The 23,834-nt window shown below is 33.9% G+C and overlaps 2 protein-coding genes across 5 annotated transcripts; both read left to right on the forward strand.

The window, feature by feature from the left end:
* Nucleotides 1–2,097: 2,097 nt before the first annotated feature.
* Nucleotides 2,098–2,523, forward strand: LOC145269163 (uncharacterized). The gene has a single exon (XM_080124771.1). The coding sequence runs from the start codon at nucleotides 2,098–2,100 to the stop codon at nucleotides 2,521–2,523; it is 426 nt and encodes a 141-aa protein (XP_079980897.1).
* A 3,126-nt stretch (nucleotides 2,524–5,649) lies between these two features.
* LOC145269413 (uncharacterized) lies at nucleotides 5,650–21,237 on the forward strand. 4 transcript variants are annotated; one of them, XM_080125097.1, is made up of 3 exons: nucleotides 5,650–6,224; nucleotides 16,496–16,597; nucleotides 18,195–21,237. In XM_080125097.1, the coding sequence occupies exon 3, from the start codon at nucleotides 19,587–19,589 to the stop codon at nucleotides 21,228–21,230; it is 1,644 nt and encodes a 547-aa protein (XP_079981223.1). In that variant the 5' UTR covers nucleotides 5,650–6,224; nucleotides 16,496–16,597; nucleotides 18,195–19,586; the 3' UTR covers nucleotides 21,231–21,237. The 4 variants fall into 4 exon arrangements, 1 of the variants encoding a protein (XP_079981223.1); XR_013865042.1 differs by lacking the exons at nucleotides 16,496–16,597; nucleotides 18,195–21,237 and adding an exon at nucleotides 13,976–15,161; XR_013865041.1 differs by lacking the exons at nucleotides 16,496–16,597; nucleotides 18,195–21,237 and adding an exon at nucleotides 14,035–15,161.
* The last annotated feature ends 2,597 nt before the right edge of the window (nucleotides 21,238–23,834 follow it).

Here is a 23,834-nt window from a genome sequence, read left to right on the forward strand (position 1 = left end):
CTGAATATCTTCAAATACGGATAACTGCCTGTTTGCGCAAAAAATGTGATATTCGTACTCAGCGTACACGAAAATCTTTTAAGTCGACAAATTAAAGGTGAATGTCTAGGGGTCGGTAAACTAAAAATTTACCAATTTTTCGAAAACAGTTTTTTATAGGCACCGCCAAAAATGGCCGAAAAATCAAGTTATTGTTTTTTAAAACGAAATTACATTTATTAAAATCCATGATTTTTGAGTAACTTTTTTTTTTCCAGAAAGATAAAATCTTGAATTTTATCATATAGAAAGCTGAATAATGTAAAACTTTTTCTACTATTTTTAATTAAATTTTAAATGTTAAAATTTTCCCAAAAGTTAACAATTGACATTTTTTGTCTTGCACAAAAAGCGTATATAAATATTAAAAAAAAAAAGGTTTTTGAAATAATTAAGTTGTTTATTTTTAGTCTAACTAAGATTTAGGGTTATTTTCTATGAGAATATGCAAAAATATTACAATATAAGTACCTAGATTTCAAATAATTCCACTTATTCATATAGGCAACCAGTTACTTCGCATCGATTTGATAGTGTTTTTTTTTATTATTTTTTTAAATTTTATTTTATTTTTTTTTTACAAGGTAGTCACCACTTATCAAGGCCTAGAAGCCACTCGGGGATAAGGGTTATTGCGTGTACAATATGTTAGTATTGGAGATTTGATAAAGTGTCTTACTTCAGGGGGCGGTTCATCAGGAATTCGTTTATGTTGGACATCCAGGTTGTAGTCAGATGAGAATTGCCAGAGAGAGTCCCAAGACACGAAAGGAGTTGGAACAGGAAATATCAAAAAACCATGGACGGATGAAGAAAGAAGAGTACTGTGGGATTGCTTTGTAAGAAGTGGAAGTACCAAATCTGGCGGATATATCCAAAAAGTAAAGGAAGAATGGTAATCGAGAGGAGGAGGAGCTAGAGGTGTCGCGAGTTTGTTATCCCAGTTAAAACAAATTAAAAATAACAACCTATTTTCAGTGATTGTAAGAGAAAGAAGAAAACAAGAAGGTTCTAATCTGTCTCCAATATTCTGGAACGAAGACACTTTCCTTTGGAATAGAAAAGAAAGAAAAGAAACTCCCTAATTTTTCATGAGAACGTCTACAAGTTTTTTTTTTGTTGTTTATTAATAACAAGAGAGTCATATTTGAAAAGTTTCACTCCCTGTTAATTAAAAGGACAAAAAAAGACCCTACCAATGGAAATCATTTGTTTCAAACCTTTAATTACATAGCAAAAAGGCTCGCTCGTACTTTGCCAATCAAGGCTTCATATTCGTTTACATGTAGACCTAAATTTTTCAACTAAAATTTGTGTTTGTTCACATTTCCTCGCCATTTTTTTTTTTTTTTGCATACAAAGATTTTTATTCTCTATCCAGTGAGGCAAAGATGCTAATTGTGACTCTATGATTAGTTACTAAACTTTTTATTTATCCAGACTACCGAAAGACCCTTGGCCAAAATGTCGAAACATTCTTCCGTGTCTGGTGCACCAAAATGCAAACGAAAAACGGAGGAGGCGTTTATTTAAAAACAAAGAGGTGTTATATTAAATTTCGTTACTAGTTAGCCGCCACATACAGCAGCATTAACTTCAGATACTCAGCTCCAAAACGAAAAAGATACACAATATTCTTCCCAATCGCTAGCAAGTGGTCAATGTAGTCAGATGAATTTGGAAAAAATGGTCAATGAATCGTTTAATTTGCAGGAAGAAGTAATGGACATGGTCAATAAAGATGGCGATGCAGGTTCATACGATGTAGTGAGAGCCAGCAGATCGACTTTGTCGTGGGGCAAGACAAACTGTTCCCTTTCCCCCCACTCCACTGTTTCATACAACAAAACAGACATGCGACATTCCAGCATGAGTGAAAGAGAAAGAAGAAGAAGAGAAGAGAGGACGAATAAATCCGCTTAACAACAAACCGAAAGCGAGGCAAGTTGACCTACTTATGCCCCTCTTCTCCAGCATTCCTGTTTTATTTGTTTTGCTAAACTACTTGGCGTCAAACACATTAAGACTACAGCATATCATCCTTATGCCAATGGCCTCATGGAAAGATTCTACCGGACACTGAAGGCTTCTCTGACCACGAGACACCCCACCAACAACTGGGTGGACGGGCTACCTTTGATTCTTTTGTTAATCCGAAACTCACTGAAAGAGGACATAGGTTGTTCCCCAGGAGAAGTAGTCTTTGGCACAGCACTTTCTCTACCTGGCCAATACTTCCAGAACATCATGCCCAACCTTACTCCGGCAAGTCCCTTCACTCAAGAGCTACGCCATAAAATGTCCCAACTCATGTACTCACAACCCAGGCAACCATCATCACCGATCGTCCACGTCCCTCACCAGCTCCAGGACTGTGAATATATCTCCATACAAAATGATGCAGTAAAGAGACCACTGACACCAACATACCAGGGTCCATTTAAAGTCTTGCAGCATGCTGAGAAACATCTGAGCATCAACTGAGAAAATCGAACCGACACCATTTCCATCAACAGGGCTAAACCAACTTTCCTGGAAAAGACATCACAAGGGACGGAACCCATCTTAACTGACCCAGCCTGCCAAGAGACAGACCAAACTCCAGAAGTGTCCAGCCCTCCAACCAGACACACTAGACGTGGAAGAAAGGTTACCTTCTCAAGTAGATATAAGACATACATCTACTACTAGTGGATTATACCCAAGTATCCAGGGAGAGGGCCTTTGTTGCAAACCATCATATATATACATCCTCTTACTAAGACAGTATATCACATTTTTTTTTAATTGAGTATGATCAATTATCCAGGGAGAGGGCCTTGTCGTGGGGCAAGAAAAACTGTTTCCTTTTCTCCACTCCACTGTTTCATACAACAAAACAAGACATGCAACATTCCAGCATGAGTGAGAGAGAAAGAAGAGAAGAGAGGACGAATAAATCCGCTTAACAACAAACTGTAAGCGAGGCAAGTTGACCTACTTATGTCCCTCTTCTCCAGCATTCCTGTTTTATTTGTTTTGCTAAACAAAATATACATAAAGCTTAATTTTTTATGATTAAAATCTAAATAACTGTCCTTTTGTTTTAGACGGAATTAATTCAAATACAATTATCAAACTTCTGAACTAAGTTTGATTGTAAAAATTTTGTTTGGAATTAAGATCTTCCTTTATTCATTTCCTGAGAGCGACATCACTAGTTGGGCTCTGTTGCCATGAAGAAAGCGCTTCTTGGCCAAAAATTTAAATCCGACTAGGGGGCTAAGAGTCCCCCGAATTGAGAGATCCAAACACTGCCGAAGGATCTCATGCAGCAGCAGTTCCAGCAGCAGCAGTAATTCAAAGAGCCCTTTTCAGGGCTAGGTTACTACGAAAGACCTTCCCTTTTGCTTTAGTGCCTGTCAGTTATTGCAAGTTCCAGCGATCCTACAGCCTCAACTTCTCCTGACTGCAGTCTTCAGCTACGTTTCTATTTATGTTTGTAGTTGATAAAAAGCAAACTACGGAAGACCAAACTTGCACAAAAAACTTATTTTTCAGTGAGGTAAATTTCAATGTATTATTAACGCTGAGGCTGGCCAGCACCAGATGGGTGACCATTTTGATGAGTTTGGTTTTTAATGTGTATGTGTGGGGGTTAGGCTCCCAAAAATGGAGGGGGGGGGAGTTTAAAGCAGAATAAAAATTAAAATTGACCCAGTCTAGAAAGATTTCTCCTTCATTGAACGAGGAAGAACTGTAGGGGTTTTTGACTACATAAGCAACACCGAGGCTGGCCAGTACCAGATGGGTGACCATTTTGATGAGTTTGGTTTTTAATGTGTATGTGGGGTCAGGCTCCCCCAAATGGGGGGGGATTTAAAGCAGAATAAAAATTAAACTAAACTACATAAGAAACCCTGAGGCTGCAAGTGTACGGGCCATACTAAAATAATAACTTTATTTAGAAAGCCATTCTTTACATGGGGGTGTTCAACTATTCTGCACTTTCACCTAATAATTCAATGAAGGTTTAACCATTTTTTTTACGGTGCGTATTTTTCGCAGTATAAAAAAAGTACTGTTTCTAGTTTAAAATTAATTTTTCACTGTAAAGTTTCGTTTATGGCAGACGGACGAACAAATAGCCGCTATAGTTTCAGTAAAACAAAAATAAACACGTGTAATGATAAAAATAATAATAAATTTTTATTTACCATCCATAATTTTGTCTCGCAATGAAAAGAGAAGCGTCTCGTTTCTATGTGAGTGTCACCAACCAAAATTGGGTACTACTGTACTGATTCACGCTTGCACCGATTTTGGCAGTCACGGAGATCCCACAAAATTATTTCAGCGCGTATGGTCCACCGTAGTCGAAAGGCGGCAAACGTTATCAAACAGGATCGAAAAACTGATGATATTTTTAACACAAAGGGCACAATATTTATCGATTTTTTTTTTGTATCGATTCTTCAAAGCATTCCCTGTTTAATAATGGTCATGCATTATTCGGCTCGCTAAAAAAAATTATTAATTTATTTATCAAAGATTTTAAAATGGCTTTTTTCGTATAAATATTTAAAAAAATGTTTTTTTTTTGCTTAACTTAAATTAATTATTTAACGCATGTGCTTGAAGGACCAACGTAAATATAACTTAACACATTCACCGAATTTCACACTCCAAAACTCAAAAGCGGAATAATTAAACACAATCAAAGTTCTAATATTCAGACGTTAAAATAAGGTATGTAAACAATTTTTTAAATTTTTATCTATAATCCTGTTCCTTACAACAACGGAATATTGTTCAGTTTCAGATGATTATTTTAAGCATATTTGGTACCCCCCCCAAACAAGGGGGGTTTTGTAAGCAATATATATATATATATATATATATATATATATCGTTTATGAAAAATAAGTACACTGTTATAAAGTTCATTCTTCTCTTAATAATCGCTGAAAATTTCCTATTGATTGGATAATTACCTGATTTTTGGTAGATTTTTAAAAAGACGGTCCGTCAAAAAGTACTTACCTGCCCCCCCCCCCAGTTTTGGCGGTGCCTAGTTTTTTATTAAAAAATAATTTTTCGTTTTGCTTAATTTTTGGATATGTTACTATTTGCGTTATTTGAAATCCAATATATTTCTGTTATTATAATATCATTCATAATATCGACATTTTTATAGTTCGTCTCGTCTTTTAGAATCTTAAAATTAAAAAAAAAAGCAATAAAAAGTTATATTTACGTTGGTCCTTCAAGCACATGCGTTAATAATGTAGTTTTTAATGTGTTGTGTAGCTTCTTGGTAGGCCTTGACTCTCTCCTCTTCTTCCAATGTAGATAAAAATAGAATGGGTGAAATAGGGTGCATTCATTTCACTGCATTTATTAGTTCTATTACTTTAAATTCAGAATAACATTTGTCAGATTAAAAAAAAAAAAAACAACCACAATGGTTTCAACTAATTTTTTTTTTTTTTTGTCAATTCTAATAAGTTACAATGGTAGCTTCCAAATTATTACTGAATTATTAAAAAAAATTATTTTTTAAAAAATAGGGTAATCCCTTCTTTTTTTCTTTTTTTTTTTAAATCCAAACGGAAAACTACCTCCCTTTTAAACTCTCCTGTGTTTTACGATCGTTTTCTTCAAATTCTTTTTTTTATTATTATTTTCTTTAATAAATAATTTTCTACCATATCGATTTTCGTAATTTGGATATAATCATCTTAAAAAATGCGAGGAATATGTAGATACCATTTGTTTTTCATGTGAAATTTAGTTTTACGATTTCTGACATTTCGTCCCAATAGTGTGGAAGCGCTTAAAAAATATGTATAATTATAAAAACAATTAGTGTGCGGATTCGGCGTGGTCGGTGAATAAAAATAACGAGAATAACAAAAGTAATTTAAAAGTGACGAGAGAGAGAGAGAGAGAGAGAGAGAGAGAGAGAGAGTAGAAAAAAAAATAAAAGCTCGTTAGTCGTTGGGTTGATGACGCATGCGCTGACTACACCAATCTGACAGAAACCCAGTAGAAAACCTCAGTTTTGATGATAACGCAGTGCCAATACGTTATTTGACCTTGACGAGATTTACTTAATTCTGCTTTAAACAAACAAACAAAATACAACCGTTAAAACATCAACGAATGTTTCCATCAAACAAGCCAAGCAAAAAAGATTCAACAATGTAAGTATTACTTGAATTCTTTCACATTTTTGTGAATGTTTTATTAATTTTCGGGTTTGTATTATTGAACACATAGATTCGAAAAAGTGGTCAAAAATTAAAATATACAACAAAGAAATATTAACAGTAGCTATAAAAGTTACTTTGCAACCTACCTGAATCATTTATTAGTGTTTTTAAGTAGTTTTAAACGCTGTTTATTTCATACCAAATATTAACTTTTTACGAGTCGTAAGAATTCAAGATGGCCAAAATTAATACCCCCCTTCTTCTTCGAAGAGAGAAGCCTCGTTTTCAAATTATAGTTCGCGCATATTTTTTGGGGGAGGAGCTTGCCTCGTTTTCAGCACGTGTCTCTGCGGACATTTTGCGTTTACATGTCTCTGCGGACATTTTGCGTTTACATTTTTTTTGGCCGTTGATATTCGCAGCCGGCTGCGGCTATTCTAAAATGCTATTCGCAGCCGGTCGCATCAGCTGACCGGAAGTGACGTCAGACAAATCTTAAGTAAATTCTTGGCTAGAATTGTAAAAATAATTTGTTTTCTTTTGTAATAGAATTTAACAATTTCTTTCATTTTGAGCTGCTTTTTTCTCCCGTTTATTTTTGTTTTCTACAATTAATAAACCAGTTTACAAGTAAAAAATAAGTTGTTTTAATTTTTAATTACCAACACAGTGGCGAATTTAATTTTTCTCTCTCCCATTTTTTATTTTGAGCGGAGAATTTAACATGTCTTTTCATTTTAATTATTTGTTTTAGTTTTTCATTACTAACACAGCGGAGAATTTGGGGTACTCATGCAGAGAACGGCATGGGCGTGGCTTATCACTTGCTCAGTTGCGAAATATTTTTGTTTTTAGTAAATAATTTGCGTTTTTTGGCAAAGTTTATTTTTAATAAAATTAGCGTATTTACTGATATTTTTGAACCGCGATATTACCATTCTTTCATAACACCGATCACTTTAGTCCTGCCTTCTTACACAGGTTTTCGGGTCGCTGACAACGAATCTGATAATCAACCCCACAGCAAATTTACCGTTTAGATGGTATTAACCCCTCTACCTGTCGCCATTTTACAGGCTTCGTTGCCCGCCCGCTAGGTGTATCAGAATTTTAGGAGGAATTTTTGACACCCCCAACAAAAAACTGCGAATAAAATATATAAAACTCGTAATTTCTGTTTTTAAAGTGGGTTGTTTATTTTCCTTATGAAATATACTTCCAAAATAAACTATTACAGTCGTTTAAAACATAATAGAAGTATTATTTTTTATTTTTTAAAAACAATGTTTACAAAATGTCTAAGCGCGTTTCTCCGACAACTTCTTTTTAAAAACAATGTTTACAAAATGTCTAAGCGCGTTTCTCCGACAACTTCTTTTTAAAAACAATGTTTACAAAATGTCTAAGCGCGTTTCTCTCGACAACTTCCGGTTTCGCCGCCGGCCGGCTGCGAATAGCATTTTAGAATAGCCGCAGCCGGCTGCGAATAGTCACTTCGTTTTTTTTTTTTGTTTACATTTTTTAAAAGTTCCGTCCTTGTAATGAAAGTATTTGTAAACATTACAGTTAATTTAGATATTTATTGCGCACAAATGCTTTTTACTTTTTTTTTGGGGGGGGGGGATAACATAAAGTGGTCAAAACGGTAAATATTTTTTAAGTTTACATTTTTAAGAAGTTTTGGTACTAGTGCAGCAGAGAGTGATCTGGACGTAAATAATAACGCTATTATTTAAAAAGCCATTCTTAACATGGGAAGGGGAGGGTGTTTTGTACCTATTCTATACTTCAACCTTACAATTGAATAAAAAAATATATAATAAAACTTTAAACTTGGAAATACGATTTAAAAAATAGTGCGGATCAGTAAGTGCACTAGCACCGGAGTTTTTTATAAGTGGCAATTAAATACTAAATACGTGGTAAAAAAAAAAAAATTTTTTTTTAAAATGGTAAATATGGCCTGGTAGACCAACACAAAACCTACCTTAAGAAACTTGTTTTCTGGGGATTTTCGGGTGTGCTGAAAACGAATATCACATTTTCAGGATATTGCAAACATACTTTCTGCATGTTTCATCCAGTAATATATGCGGCAGCCATAGATGTTCATAAAATACTTAACAAAATCAAAATTCTCGATGACAAACTCTTTTACTGATATAAGACATCGTCTTTCCCAATCCAGAAATGCTCTGGTCGCTATGTATTCCAAAATTACTCCAACAACCTGATAGAATAAACTCTCGTTAAGTCCCGAGAACAGCGCACACGCGCGTGGATAAACTTTTCCGCTTGAATGCTCACGTGTTCATAATTGACCAATTTAATTTTCATTATTCCAGTAAATGAAGACTTCGAATTCCTGAGACTTCTTTTATGCCTATCTCATACACTGTTCTGAAATTTTTACATTTATATCATACTTTTCCGAAACTTAAATTTATATCATACTTTTCCGAAACTTAAATTTATATCATACTTTTCCGAAACTTAAATTTATATAATACACTTTACAGTAATACTAAGGGAATTTGAGTGCTTATTTAATAAGAGTGAAATTTGGAGAGAAAAAAATTTTACGCTGAGGTGGGTTAACTCATCTTCAACCTTGCCGTTAAATGATATTATTTTAAAGGTCCTAATAGCAATGAGATTTTAAACATACCTTTGCGAGTGCTAATATGTTTGGTACCCTTTTCCGCAATACCAGACATAATTATCTTGGAGTCCTTAACTGTATTCATCTCCTCTCCACATTTACAGCATTTCATCCGTCGAGCGATTATGCCAACCTTCCAGGCAAACTTTAGAGTAGCCTCTATGTCATGACGGAAGGTTGCGCCCATTGACATCAGTGACAATTCACTGAAAGCCCTATAAACAATCTGCGCTTGAGCCATTTTTTTTTTTTTTTTTTCAGAAATTGGAAGTTGTTATATTTCAGAAAAATACAGTTTCAGGAATCGATGGATATAAATTTAAAAGAAGTTCCGGAAAAGTGTATGATATAAATTTAAATTTCCGAAAAGTGTATGATATAAATTTAAGTTTCGGAAAAGTATGATATAAATTTAAGTTTCGGAAAAGTATGATATAAATGTAAAAATTTCAGAACAGTGTATGAGATAGGCATAAAAGAAGTCTCAGGAATTCGAAGTCGTCATTTACTGGAATAATGAAAATTAAATTGGTCAATTATGAACACGTGAGCATTCAAGCGGAAAAGTTTATCCACGCGCGTGTGCGTTGTTCTCGGGACTTAACGAGAGTTTATTCTATCAGGTTGTTGGAGTAATTTTGGAATACATAGCGACCAGAGCATTTCTAGATTGGGAAAAGACGATGTCTTATATCAGTAAAAGAGTTTGTCATCGAGAATTTTGATTTTGTTAAGTATTTTATGAACATCTATGGCCGCCGCATATATTACTGGATGAAACATGCAGAAAAGTATGTTTGCAATATCCTGAAAATGTGATACTCGTTTTCACCACACCCGAAAATCCCTAGAAAACATGTTTCTTAAGGTAGGTTTTGTGTTGGTCTACCAGACCATATTTACCATTTAAAAAAAAATTTTTTTTTTTTTACCACGTATTTAGTATTTAATTGCCACTTATAAAAAAAAAAAAAAAACTCCGGTGCTAGTGCACTTACTGATATGCACTATTTTTTAAATCGTATTTCCAAGTTTAAAGTTTTATTATATATTTTTTTTATTCAATTGTAAGGTTGAAGTATAGAATAGGTACAAAACACCTTCCCCTCCCCATGTTAAGACTGGCTTTTTAAATAATAGCGTTATTATTTACGTCCAGATCACTCTCTGCTGCACTAGTACCAAAACTTCTTAAAAATGTAAACTTAAAAAATATTTACCGTTTTGACCACTTTATGTTATCCCCCCCCCCCAAAAAAGTAAAAAGCATTTGTGCGCAATATCTAAATTAACTGTAATGTTTACAAATACTTTCATTACAAGGACGGAACTTCTAAAAAATGTAAAAAAAAAAATGTAAACGCAAAATGTCCGCAGAGACATGTAAATGCAAAATGTCCGTAGAGACAATATGTCCGTAGAGACACGTGCTGAAAACGAGGCAAGCTCCTCCCCCAAAAATATGTGCGAACTATAATTTGAAAACGAGGCTTCTCTCTTCGAAGAAGAAGGGGGGTATTAATTTTGTCCATCTTGAATTCTTATGACTCGTAAAAAGTTAATATTTGGTATGAAATAAAGAGCATTTAAAACTACTTAAAAACACTAATAAATGATTCAGGTAGGTTGCAAAGTAACTTTTATAGCTACTGTTAATATTTCTTTGTTGTATATTTTATTTTTTGACCACTTTTTCGAATCTGTGTACAGTAATACAAACCCTAATTTTCAAAAGGAAATGTAATTAAGTTATGTATTTCAGCGATAGGTGTATCAGAATTTTGGGGTAATTTTTGAGACCCCGAACACAAAACTGCGAATAAAATATATATAAAAAAAAACCTCGTAATTTCTCTCTTTAAATTTTGAACACCAGTAAATCATAATAACTTTTGTTTTACTGAACGAAAATTGAAAGTGACAGGTTGACATGTATTCAGTGGGTTTTTAACAGTATTTTGCATATTTTTTATTTTCAACTCCTTTTCCCAAACTTGCCGTGTTAAAGAGAGAGTCGGTCGCCATTCTTAATTTTCCAATACATCGATAGACATTGTATGTTTTTCGAGCTGAATAAACATGTTACATTAAATAAAAACAAAGTTACCAAAGAAAACCAGTTAGGTAGAAAAGTAACTTGTTTTGATAACATTTATTTGTTATATATTTGTTTTTTGACAATTTTTTTGTATAGTAATACAAACTCAAAATGTGTTTTCGAGGGATTTTCGAGACTTTGTTTATTATGGTGCAGTCCTGGGTCGAGGGAGAGCGGTAGAGAAAATAAAAGTAGCTAATGTTGTGTTGTATGTTTAGTCTAACGCACATAAAGGCTTGATCGTCCGTTTCTAGGTTTGTTTCTCTAGTCAGGGAATGGGTGTTACGAATGTAGACTCCAAGTCCGTGCATATGTCTGTCAGTCCTTACGGCAGAGTGGGAGATAGCCAGGCAGGTTAAAGTAGTTAGAGGGGATGGAGGAGTGTAGGTTAGTCTCCCTTAGGGGTATTTGTTAGGAGAAATGCTTCAACATCAGCTAAATTAGTTCTAAGCCCACGGATGTTAGTGAATGCAAGCCTCAAGGGAGGGGGCAAGTTGAATTCTGTCTGACAACGCAGTATTGGTGCCCTGATATATGCAGATAAAGGAGGGAAACTATGCTCTATGGTTGCGAGACTACACAGCCATCAACCCATCTGGTTACCATGAGAAATTAAAGCATTGGCTATTACTGCAGCAATAAAACTTTTTGGATTGCACCTGATTAAGTCAGAACATTATTCCACTGTCCTCAGTGATAGCACACCCTGTCTTCAGGCCTATGAAAGGCTCTGCCTAGGCCAGTTTTAACCAGCTCCATATTAGCATTGTTTCTCTCGATTCTTTTTCGTTTCCAGGCTTCCGTTCAACATCTGGCAGGCAGAGCAAACATGCCTGTTGATTTTAACAGCCATAATTCTCCTGAATGTAGGCATTTAGCATGTCAGGTTTACTCCGCCTTGCAAGTGTGGGGGGAGGTCACCTTGTTGTTGGAAATAATTAATGGATCCTCAAACCTCCCCTATACCAGCCATCCTGCCATGGAAAGAAATTCAAAATGAGTGCTCATACCTTAAATGAACATGGGCACACCTGATGCATGGAACTTGCCCTTAATGGCATTAAGGATGTGATGATATTTTCAGACCACAACATTTGCCTTTGATGGCCAAGTTATTGTTTGTTGAAAGGGTCCTCTTCTCCTAAAATTGGATGCAATTTTTGTCCCGTGACATGCCCTACTGATGGCGCTACATATTAAACTAGAGCACCCTACCAAACGCCAGATGCAACAGGTAGTGAGTCCGTATTTCTACACCTTGTGAACAAAATTGTATCCTTATGTCAGCAATGTGCTTTATTGAGCAGCTCATCACTCATAGCTGTTTCTCAGTCCCGTGAAGCCCCCTTGAATGCACTCAGGTTTAGGTTCACTGCTTACATCATCAAGAGGAATAAACAACTGATTTTTTTCTTACAGGAGTATGTCAGTTCTTATACTGGTTCACAGATCTCTACAGTCTCACTCTCTGTAGCATGTTGAACTGTAGGTTTGGATCAGTCAGATTGTCCCACAGAGAGGTCTTGTATCATCGGGGCTAATTTAGCAATGAATGCATCCACTTCAATGATAATAATATTATAGACGAGCAGCATCGTAGGTGCAAGGCCAACCATGTTTACAGTGAGTGGTCTTAGGCTCTTAGGCCTTGTATGGAGGTGAATGTTGGAGACATTGTGTTCCTTCACAGTGACCTATCAAAAATTAACGATACAAGTGATACTTAGTTTTCTCAAAACATGTACATTCAATGTACATTCGAAAGTTTGCTGGCTCCCAGTTAAGGGCCAGTATATACAAGGTCTAAAGATGATTGCTTCAGGGTTCTCATTCAGGTAACAGTCCAGAGAATCATCTTGAACATCAAGATGACAGTGACGAGGAAGATTGAAACTTGGCCTTGCATACCAAGTCCTCCATCCCTGAGACAATTAGCCGCGTAACCAGTGACAAGAGGTTACCACTAAGCAGTCAACCAGCCAACACCGTATTGTGACCGAGGAGTTGATTCCACCCACAGACTTAACACAATACACCCCACCTTGTTGAGAGTCACTAGACAAAGATATACCCGTCCCCCCAGATGTAGGGCAAAACCATCCAACCTGAACGACTGTTACTAACCATTCATGACTAGCTCTAAGATCTCTTATCTTGAGAAAAGAGAAAAAAGGCGTCGCATCAGTATCGAAGTAAGACTGCATATTGGTCAAGTGAGATAACTTGACCAATATTATGGTGGTGTTATTTAGAGCTGTTGTCTGCCTCTTCCATTCTGCGTTTAGTTTTGTTTGGAGTTTTGTTCTGTTTGCTCGAGAATACAGACTCTTCATTCCTTCAAATGATTTTGTGTGATATACCTTTATTTACTAGTAAACACATAAGAGTAACTTATCTTGCCTTTGGTAACATTTCTGCTCGATAATTCTTTGAACTGTTTTCTGTGGGGCAGGAGTACAAAGATAATGCTATGATGTTCTATACTTTGGAGTTGACTCGCTCCAAGAGTCGAAAGTAAACTAAAAAAATAATGGCAGAAATCCACCAAATAACTGGCATTGCTTTCGTAGCAGTGATGAATTAAAAACGTTCTCTCTGAAATGTAAATCATGATATTGGGGGAAATTAAAATCATTTTAGATAAATAACCCTGCATTAAAGAATATTAATTATAGATTCTACAGTTTATATGTTATTTTTAAATCATACCAGAAAATTATTTTAAAATGTAATTTTTATTTAGTTACATTATGTGATAAAATAAACACCAAAATTATGTCAGTATTTAATGTGGCAGTTAGTTTTACATATATTAGGTTGAGAAGAAACTTTTTGCTGTATTTTTAATTTTGATTTTAAAAGAAGTATTTTTAAGTTTTTGTTATAATACATTTACTTTATATATCATTTTAACGAGAGTTTTTCGCTTTCTCTAATCGTTTAAATTACATTCGTTTTTAAACAATTATGTCTTCTTTTCAGAACATTGAAATCAAGATGGAAAAAAAGCAAATTTACATTATTTCTTATTTCAATTCAAGCTAGGCCGAAAAGCTGCTGAAACAGGTTGCGATATCAATGAATCCTTTGGCCCAGGAACCACTACTGAAGGCACAGAACAATGGTGGTTTGAGAAATTTTGTGGCAGCGACGAGTCTTGGAGATGATGAGCATAGTGGTCGACCATCGGATGCTGACAATGATCAATTAAGAGCTTTAATCAAAGCCAATCCACTTACAACTGTTTGAGAACATATACGACGGTTTCCAACCAGTTGGAAAAGATTGGAAATGCGGAAAATCTTCATAAATGGGTGCTTCGTGAATTGAATTACACCCAAAAGAAATGTTGCTTTGAAGTGTAATATTCCCTTCTTTTACGCAACAAGAACGACCCGTTTCTTGACTGGATTGTGATTTGTGATGAAAAGTGAGTTCTTTAAGATCAAAGTGTAGTATCTGTTCTTCAGATGCTGCACTTCCATTTCGTGTTCTCTTTCGGTGGAGGAGTAGTCCTTCATAACTGAGACAATTTTTTTATTTTTGTACCTTTTCTCCACGTTAAAAAACGATCCTGGTGTCTAACTCTGTCTCGTGGGGAGGCATTGTAAATAGGTACAACAACCAGCGATGCTCATTTCAGTGTTTTGATGCTGACGAAGTTCTACAATGCTTCCCAAAGCCAGAGTTGCACCAAATAAATGTCACGGTGATGACTTGGAGGTTTGAAACTGGTCTCATCCATTATAGTTTTTTTAATGCAGACAAAACGATTATGGTAAATAACTAGTCAACAAATGGATAAAATGCATCAGAAACTTTGAAAACACCTCATAACAGAAAAAGCCCAATTTGCCTCCATAACGATGCCCAACTTCACGTTGCTAAACCAACCCTGCAGAAGTTGGACAAATGGTGCTACAAAACTCTGCCTCATCCGCCATACTCTCTAGACTTCTTACTAGCACTTTTTCAAGAATCTCAATAACATTCTGCATAAGAAATGCTTCTAAAACCTAAGCGATATCAACAACACTTTCAGTGACTTCATCGCCACCAGAACGCAAGATCTTTACATTACTCACATACATACACTTGTTTTGCGCTGGCAAAAGAGTCTTTATTCTGATGGTGCTTATTTCGATCAATAAATTTTTGTTTGAGCCGAGATACGTTCATTTTAATTGAAAAGTAAAAAAAAACTTAGGAACTTTCTTGTCAACCTGACAAAATTAGCATAAATTTATCAGCTATTTTCGGCAAATCGTCTCTCTGCGTAGTGTTTTAAGAGTATATGACCAGATTCTTCTTAGTTAAGAGAAGAAAATTATTTGGGACAGATGTTTAAAATCTCAATTCACCCTACTAATAACCCCAAATTCAGGAAATAACATTCACTCCAAATTCCTTTACTTAATCCACTCATAAACCGTATTTCATGTGCTCCAATTCTAAAAAAGAATACTGTACATTTATGGTTTAACTAGAATGATTAGATCTCATTCAAACACTATCAGTCTAAAAACTTACTGATCATTTTATATTGAGTTGTAAGCCATGTTTAGTTTCAGAAAAGTTTTCGATGGGTAGTTTTTCTATACAATTCCTGGAGATGAATTCTCAGTAGACAGTTGTTCTGTACTGGTTCATAATTTTGTAGCCAAAGAGCAGAAGATTGTTAAAAAGGATTAATCTTTATGGAGCAATCCTTGCACATATTTTTCTCGTGTTGACATGAGAAAAATATGTGCAAGGTTGCTAAAAAGGATTAATCTTTATGGAGCAATTCTGGTTTCTGATTGGCTGTAGAATGTGAATTAATTTGATTCGTCAGTTTCTAGCAGCAGCATTTATAAATTGTGAGGGACCCTGCACCATTATGAATAAAAAATATTGCAACATCTTACGTTAAACTTATCTGTGAAACTGACACCTCATCCTAAATTCAAAGTTTTTTTACCTAGTTTTTCGATAGGAGAGTCTTACACAGTTTTAGAGCTGGGTTCAGGATTGATTATATGTAATATACATATGTATATGTGCATGTACATATATATGTATATATACATATATATAAATATAGTCACCTACAGACGGAATCTTTCGCTGTATCACAGCTTTTCAGTACGGCTAGACTAGTCACTACCTCAAGCCAAGATTAAAAATCGACTGCCTAGACTACAGTGAGCGCTTCTAATCGTTATATGTGGCTGCTGTAACATTGTAACAGTGAGTAGACCTAGGTAGTAAATTATGTAAATATAAAGCAATGAAGCTACACAGTATTTTTAAACATACACACACATACACACATATATATATTTATATATATATTTATATATTATTTTACATTCAGATTTTTAAAATTATTTAAGAAAACTAGAGATTTGATTTGTTTGTGTTAAAATATATAAGAAATGAGAACTTTATTAAAAATTTATGAAATCCAAACTTTACGTCTTCATTATCGAAAATCAAAATTAATTGACTTATCTTTTGCAGATTTATTCTGGAAAATGTAAACTGCATATAATTATAGTCAAAAGCATCAAATGAAGCTTAAAAAATAGACTGATTCAGTGGTAAAGAACTTTCTAATAACAGGTAATTTTCCAAAGTTGTCAAATCTTCTGTGTTTATTATTTCTTTATAAATAATATTGACATAAACAGTTTTATTCATATTATTATACTTCAAATAGAATACAACGTTTTACAAATTTGACGTATAAAATTTGATACAACATATTCTTTGAGTTCTCTTTAAAAATTTCATTCATATCTTTTACATTGAAGATATGTAATATCGTAATTGACTATACGCCCTTAAAAAATTGAAATGTAAAAAGAAAGTATGATAATTAAATTAAAATAAAGAATTACAAACCTCTAAAAATGAAGGGGGAATTAAATTTAACAATAAAGCAACAAAATACTTTAATAAATTTGAGTTATAAAAATGGGAAACTAAAAGTAAACTTGACAAAAAGAAATAATTATTAGAAGTTTAGAAAGGAAACATATTACAAAAACGAAATAAATTTAAAGTAAAACTAATGTTGCTGAGGTTTGAGAAAATAATACAATAGAAATTGTCATGAGACGAATTAAAAAAATAATTTAAATAATAAAGATATAACAAAATTTGAAGAAACACAAGGAAAGGACAATTTGTTATAAATATAGAAAACATTTACAAGAAATATAAAAGGTAAAAACATTTAATCAGAGAGGTGAAAAGGGGATTTTAGAATTGTTTAAAATCAATAATTTATGGGAAAATAATTTGCCATTTTGTATTATTTAAATTCTTCAGACAACTGTTCTCCTCTTGAGTGTTCTTTTCACTACATTTCGGTTGAATGCACTTATGACTTCAGATGTATATTGCGAAACTTACAAACTGTCTGCCATACTTTATTTAATCCGTGAAAGTTGCATGTCCTAGTTCTATCGGCCGTTACTCAATAGAAGTCTACAGTAATTCACAATTGTCTTTTGGGTTGCCCACACTGAGGATTAAACCTTCAAATCCAACCGAATTTTACTAAAAACTATATTGAAAGTAAAATACAAAACTACACTAATTTTTACACAATACTATATTGAAAATAAAATACAAAACTAAATATGTTAGAATATTAAATTCAAAGTAAAATTAAACAACTACAGATAAACTGATTTAGTGGACTCGTGAGAATTTTTACTGCAACCTTGCAAAGTGTTGATTTAATTGTAATTACTTCTAAGTAATAAGTATTGAAAGTAAAATACAAAACTAAACTAATTTTTTCCAATACTATATTGAAAGTAGCATAAAGAACTTAAATAATGTTTGCCAAAACTGTATTGAAAGTAAAATACTAAACTAATCTATTTTTTTGTTTGCATATTACCTTGAAAGTAAAATACAAAACTTATCTATTTTTTTGTTTGCATATTACCTTGAAAGTAAAATACAAAACTTATCTATTTTTTTTTTTTTTGCATATTACCTTGAAAGTAAAATAGAAAACAATTTTTTCCAATACTATATTGGAAGTAAAATGCAGAACTAAACTACTACGGATAAACCGATTTAGTAGACTCGTGAGAAAATGTCGTTATATTATAAATATTTTAATTGTCTTTATTTCGCAAAATATGCGTAAAATTAATATCTATTCTTGAAATTTATCTTTTAATTCTTTTCTATCTTGCAGAACATCATTCATTTATGAGAAAAACAGTATCATTGGATTTTAATGGATCTACATTTTCTTGGTGACTTTTAATATGAAACTGTATTAAAAATGTATTTAGAAAGTTTAAATTAGCTGTATTTTTTTCTTCAAATCAAATCTTACTTTATATTTCATTTTCAACTGTATCCAGTTCCTGACATAAAATACAGATGATCGAATTGTATATAATAATATACCATTTTGAAACATTAGTTAAAATCTACTACTTTTCAAGTATCTTGTTCTTTTCTAACAAACATGCATAATTCATATGCAAACACATACAAGACACAAAACACATTCTTCTTAATATGTGGCTCTTCCTTTATTTTAATTTTCAAGTATAAAGTCACAGCTCTGTATTAATAATATTAAATCCCCAAAAATTGTCACAGTCTTCAGTGTGATGTAAATGTATATAAATGTAATTATAATTTGTTCTGAGTCCCCCGTTGTATATGTCTACCTCTGCTACACAACATTCTGAAACTGGAAAGGAAGTCCTTCCACCCCCCAAAAAACTGTGGCCACAAACTGGGTGCTCATTTTACGTTAAATTATTATAGAAAAGTGATCCCCATTTTTGCAAAAGTAACATTTCTTTGTATTTTCCAAACTACTACTTTTCCGTAATTTTAAACGTTATTTTCGTTTTCAGTATCCAATTAAAACTCATAAACGTGTTAAATTTAAAGGAATTTTCGAGGGTGGAGTTATTCTACATATATACCAAAATATTTCACTTAATTTGATCAAGTAGTTTTTTTTTCTTACTAATTTTCATGCATCTTGTTCTTTTCTAACAAATATGCATAATTCGTATCCAAACACATACAAGAAATAAAACATTCTTTCGAAATATGTAGCTCTTCCTTTAGTAAGTAAAAACTATTCTGCACAGACAAAAGTCAAACCATATGGTAAAAAATATATGTTATTGGAAAGTAAAAAATATAAGTCGCAACATGTGTGAATATGTAGTGGAGACAAACTAAATTCTTGTGAAGGTTGTGACTCTTCTTTAACAAGAACATATTTTCCAACACAGTAAAACATATTCTTGTGAAGTATGTGGCTCTTCCTTTTAATGAAAGTACTATATGTTGCAACATATGCGAACACATACTGGATAGACATCATATTTTTGTCAAATACATGGCTCTTATTTAGAGATAGACAAGGTATGTTGAAACTCATGGAAAAACATATTAAAGAGAAACCATATTCTTGTGCAGTATGTGGCTCTTCTTTTTCACAGAAATCTTATAGGATACTACACATGTGTACACACTGGCGAGAAACCATATACTTGTGAGGTATGTGACTCTTGTTTTATACAGAAATCACATATCGTGGAACATATATGACTTCATGCTGGAGAAAAACCATATTCTTATTGGCTCTTTTAAACTGAAACACAATATGTGGCAACACAGTCGGACACATACTGGAGAGAAACCATATTCTTGTGAAGTATGTGGCTCCTCTTTTAAACGGAAAACCGATATTTTGCAACATATGCGAATACATACTGGAGATAAACCTCATTCTTGTGAAATATGTGGCTATTCTTCTACAGTTAAACAAAATCTGTTGAAACATATGAGAACACATACAGGAGAGAAACCATATTCTTGTGAAGTATGTGGCTCTTTTTTTACAGAGAAAGGAAGTGTGTTGAAACATATGCGAGTACATACTGGAGAAAAACCATATCCTTGTCAGGTATGTGGCCATTCTCTTTCATCAAAACAAAGTTTGTTACAACACATGCGAACACATACTGGAGAAAAAAGAGAGAAACCTCATTCTTGTGAGGTATGCGGCTCTTCTTTTACAGTGAAACAACAGATGTTGATACACATGCGAATACATACAGGAGAGAAACCTCATTCTTGTGAAATATGTGGCTATTCTTCTACAGTTAAACAAAATCTGTTGAAACATATGAGAACACATACAGGAGAGAAACCATATTCTTGTGAAGTATGTGGCTCTGTTTTTACACAGAAAGAAAATATGTTGAAACACATGCGAACACATACTGGAGAACAAATAGAGAAACCTCATTCTTGTGAAGTATGCGGCTCTTCCTTTACAGCGAAACAACATATGTTGATACACATGCGAATACATACAGGAGAGAAACCATATTCTTGTGAAGTATGTGCATCCTCTTTTACCCTTAAAAGCAATATGTTGCAACATATGCGAATACATACTGGAGAAAAACCATATCCTTGTAAAGTATGTGGCTCTTCTTTTAGAAATAAAAAAAGTATGTTGCTACACATGCGAAAACATACTGGAGAGAAACCACATTCTTGTCAAATATGTGGCTCTTCTCTTTCAACAAAACAAAGTTTGATACAACACATGCGAATCCATACTGGAGAGAAACCCTATTGCTGTGAAATATGTGCCTATTCTTTTGCACAAAAATCAAATATGTTGCTACACATGAAAAAACATACTGGAGAAAAACCATATCCTTGTCAAGTATGTGGCTCTTCTTTTAGAAATAAACAAAGTATGTTGCTACACATGCGAAAACATACTGGAGAGAAACCATATTCTTGTCAAGTATGTGGCTCTTCTCTTTCAACAAAACAAAGTTTGTTACACCACATGAGATCACATACTGGAGAGAAACCTCATTCTTGTGAAGTATGTGGCTCTTCTTTTACACTGAAACATCATATGTTGATACACATGCGAATACATACAGGAGAGAAACCATATTCCTGTGAAGTATGTGGCTCTTCCTTTGCACAAAAAGCAAGTATGTTGAAGCACATGCAAACACATACTGGACATAAACCATATTCTTGTCAAGTATGTGGCTCTTCTTTTACAAGAAAAGATAGTGTGCTGGTACATATGCGAACACATACAGGAGAGACACCATATTCTTGTGAGGTATGCGGCTCTTCTTTTACACTGAAAAAAAATATGTTGAGACACATGCAAATACATACAGGAGAGAAACAGAACTCACAGGCAGAAACGAAATAACTGCCATTAACCAACTAGCCATGCCAGTGGTAACATACAGTTTTGGTATTGTCGACTGGCCACAAAAAGACATAAATAGACTAGACACTAAGACATGTAAAATGCTGACAATGTATAAAGTAATATACAGAAACCAGTGTCTGTCTAGAATGTATCTGCCCAGATGGAAAGGAGGTATGGGGCTCTCGGAGATTGACCATCAACATCGTGCAACTATTGTGAGCACCGGACAATATCTGATGAGCTCTAAAAACCCAGCTCTCAAGATGGTACAATAACATCAGGAATCAAGAGCCAGTAGAACAACATCCATCACAAAACTGGCCAAACATTTTGGGAAAGACTGTCTTACAAGTGAGACAGAAACAGAAAAGATACCTGCGACTGAAATAGCCAGAAAAAGTCGCCAGAAATACACTAAAGCTTTCCATGACAAGAAAGTTGAAGAAGGGCCAACCAACAACGGCCCAAGTATTTTCTGGACGAATATAACCAAGACTATATTGATAAGGAAGGGTCTATAAGCTGGCTAAAGGATGGATCGCTCCACTATGACCAGGAGAAGTTTATAATAGCTGCCCAAGATCAAGACTTGATGACCAATGCGTTTAAAAAGATGAGTGGTCTCAGCAAAGACAACAAATGCAGATTCTGCCACACAGAAGTAGAGTGTGTGAGCAACCTGATTTCTAGCTGTAAGCTTCTGCTAGGGGACGGCTACTATACAATGCGACACAATGAAGTATGCAAATATCTCTACTGGACGATCTGCAATAAGTTAAATAGCAAATGCAGCAAGAAGTCATGGGAACATATACCCGAAAGAACAGTCGGAAACCAGTCATATACCATCCACTATGACTATGCAATCCCTACAGCCACGTACCTAGAAAACGGAGCTATAAAACCCGACATTGTAATATGGGACAAGAAGGAGAAGGAAGCAACCTTGGTGGAAGTTAGTGTCCCGAATGATGCTGGGTTAAACAGAGCTGAGAGGGAAAAGATTACCAAATACCAGGGTCTTATGTATGACATGAAAAGAAACTGGAACCTTAAGAAGATCTCTATCATTCCAGTAATTATAGGAGCAACCGGACTTATGAAAAAGAATTTTACAAACTATCTTACAAATATACCAGGTAAACCAAGTGCAAAGGAGATTCAAACAATTGTACTTAAAGGGACGGTTAGAATCTTAAAAAGATCTCTCGGTTGGAGTGTCTAAAATAGCAGGTGTATGTTTGGCATCTGGTAGGATGCCCCATCCCTGGCTTAAACAAAATGATAAGAAAAATGAAAAAATAGAGAAAGTAACCATATTCTTGTGAAGTATGTGTCTCTTCTTTTACACTTGAAAACAATATGTTGTGACATATGGAAACACAGGCTAAGAGAAAGCCTAACAACCTGAACTATAAAAATACCTTACATCAAATTCAGAAGAGGAATCTACTAACCATAGTCTATTGCATTTAGCTTCTACCTTGCGATAGCTCTGTTAAGCAAGCTAATAAAAAAAGTCAAGCACTTACAGAGTCAAGGCTTCTAACAAGAGCCAAACAATATGAAACCACCTGCTTTTTATGGATGACCTCAAGCTGTAGGCCAACTAAGACACTGACTTTTACAGGTTTTTATAACTTTTCCAGAAATATGTAAATGAATTTTCGGTTTGGATAAATGTGCCATCTACTCGATCAAAGCTGGAAGAAAGGATCTAATGGAAAACGTATAGTTTGATGAAGATAGTGGCATGAAAGACATAAAAGAACAGAAAAAGTACAAATAACTTGGCATAGAAGAAAACGATTCAATTCAGCATGCCAAGATGAGTGAGAAAATCAGCAGAGAATATATTATAATATATACGTTGTGTTAGGAAAATCTATAACGCATTAACCAATGATCCATGCCTGTTATAGCATATAGCTTTAGCATTATCCACTGGCAACAAAAGGACATAAACAGACTAGCCACTAAAATACAGAAAATGCTGACACTGTACAAAATAACCAAACAGCAGTATCTGATTAGACTGTATCTGCCCGGAGTTGCAAGAGGTATGTGGCTTTCAACATCATACAACTATATTAAGAACCAGACGATATCTGATGAGCTCCGAAAATCCAAATCTCAAAATTGTACACAAACCACATTTTGAACCAGACTGTTTTACAAATGAGACAGAATCAGAAAAAAAGTTTGCTCCAAACATATCTAAAAAAGAATCACTTTGGTTTGAATGATCAAATAAGTAACGATAATCAAGCAATCATACTAATGATAATTAAATAATCATTATAATTATAATTAAATAATCATACTAATGATAATTAAAAAATGACTCTAATGATAATTAAATAATAATACTAATGATAATTAAATAATCATTATAATGATAATTAAATAATCATTCTAATGATAATTAAATAATCATACTAATGATAATTACATAGTCATTATAATGATAATTAAATAATCATTCTATTGATAATTAAATAACCATTATAATGACAATTAAATAATCATTCTAATGATAATTAAATAATCATTATAATAATTATTAAATAATCATACTAATGATAATTAAATAATCATTCT

Source organism: Euprymna scolopes, chromosome 45 (genome assembly GCF_053919585.1).
Source record: "Euprymna scolopes isolate OS-2025 chromosome 45, ASM5391958v1, whole genome shotgun sequence".
Taxonomy (NCBI): Eukaryota; Metazoa; Mollusca; class Cephalopoda; order Sepiida; family Sepiolidae; genus Euprymna; species Euprymna scolopes.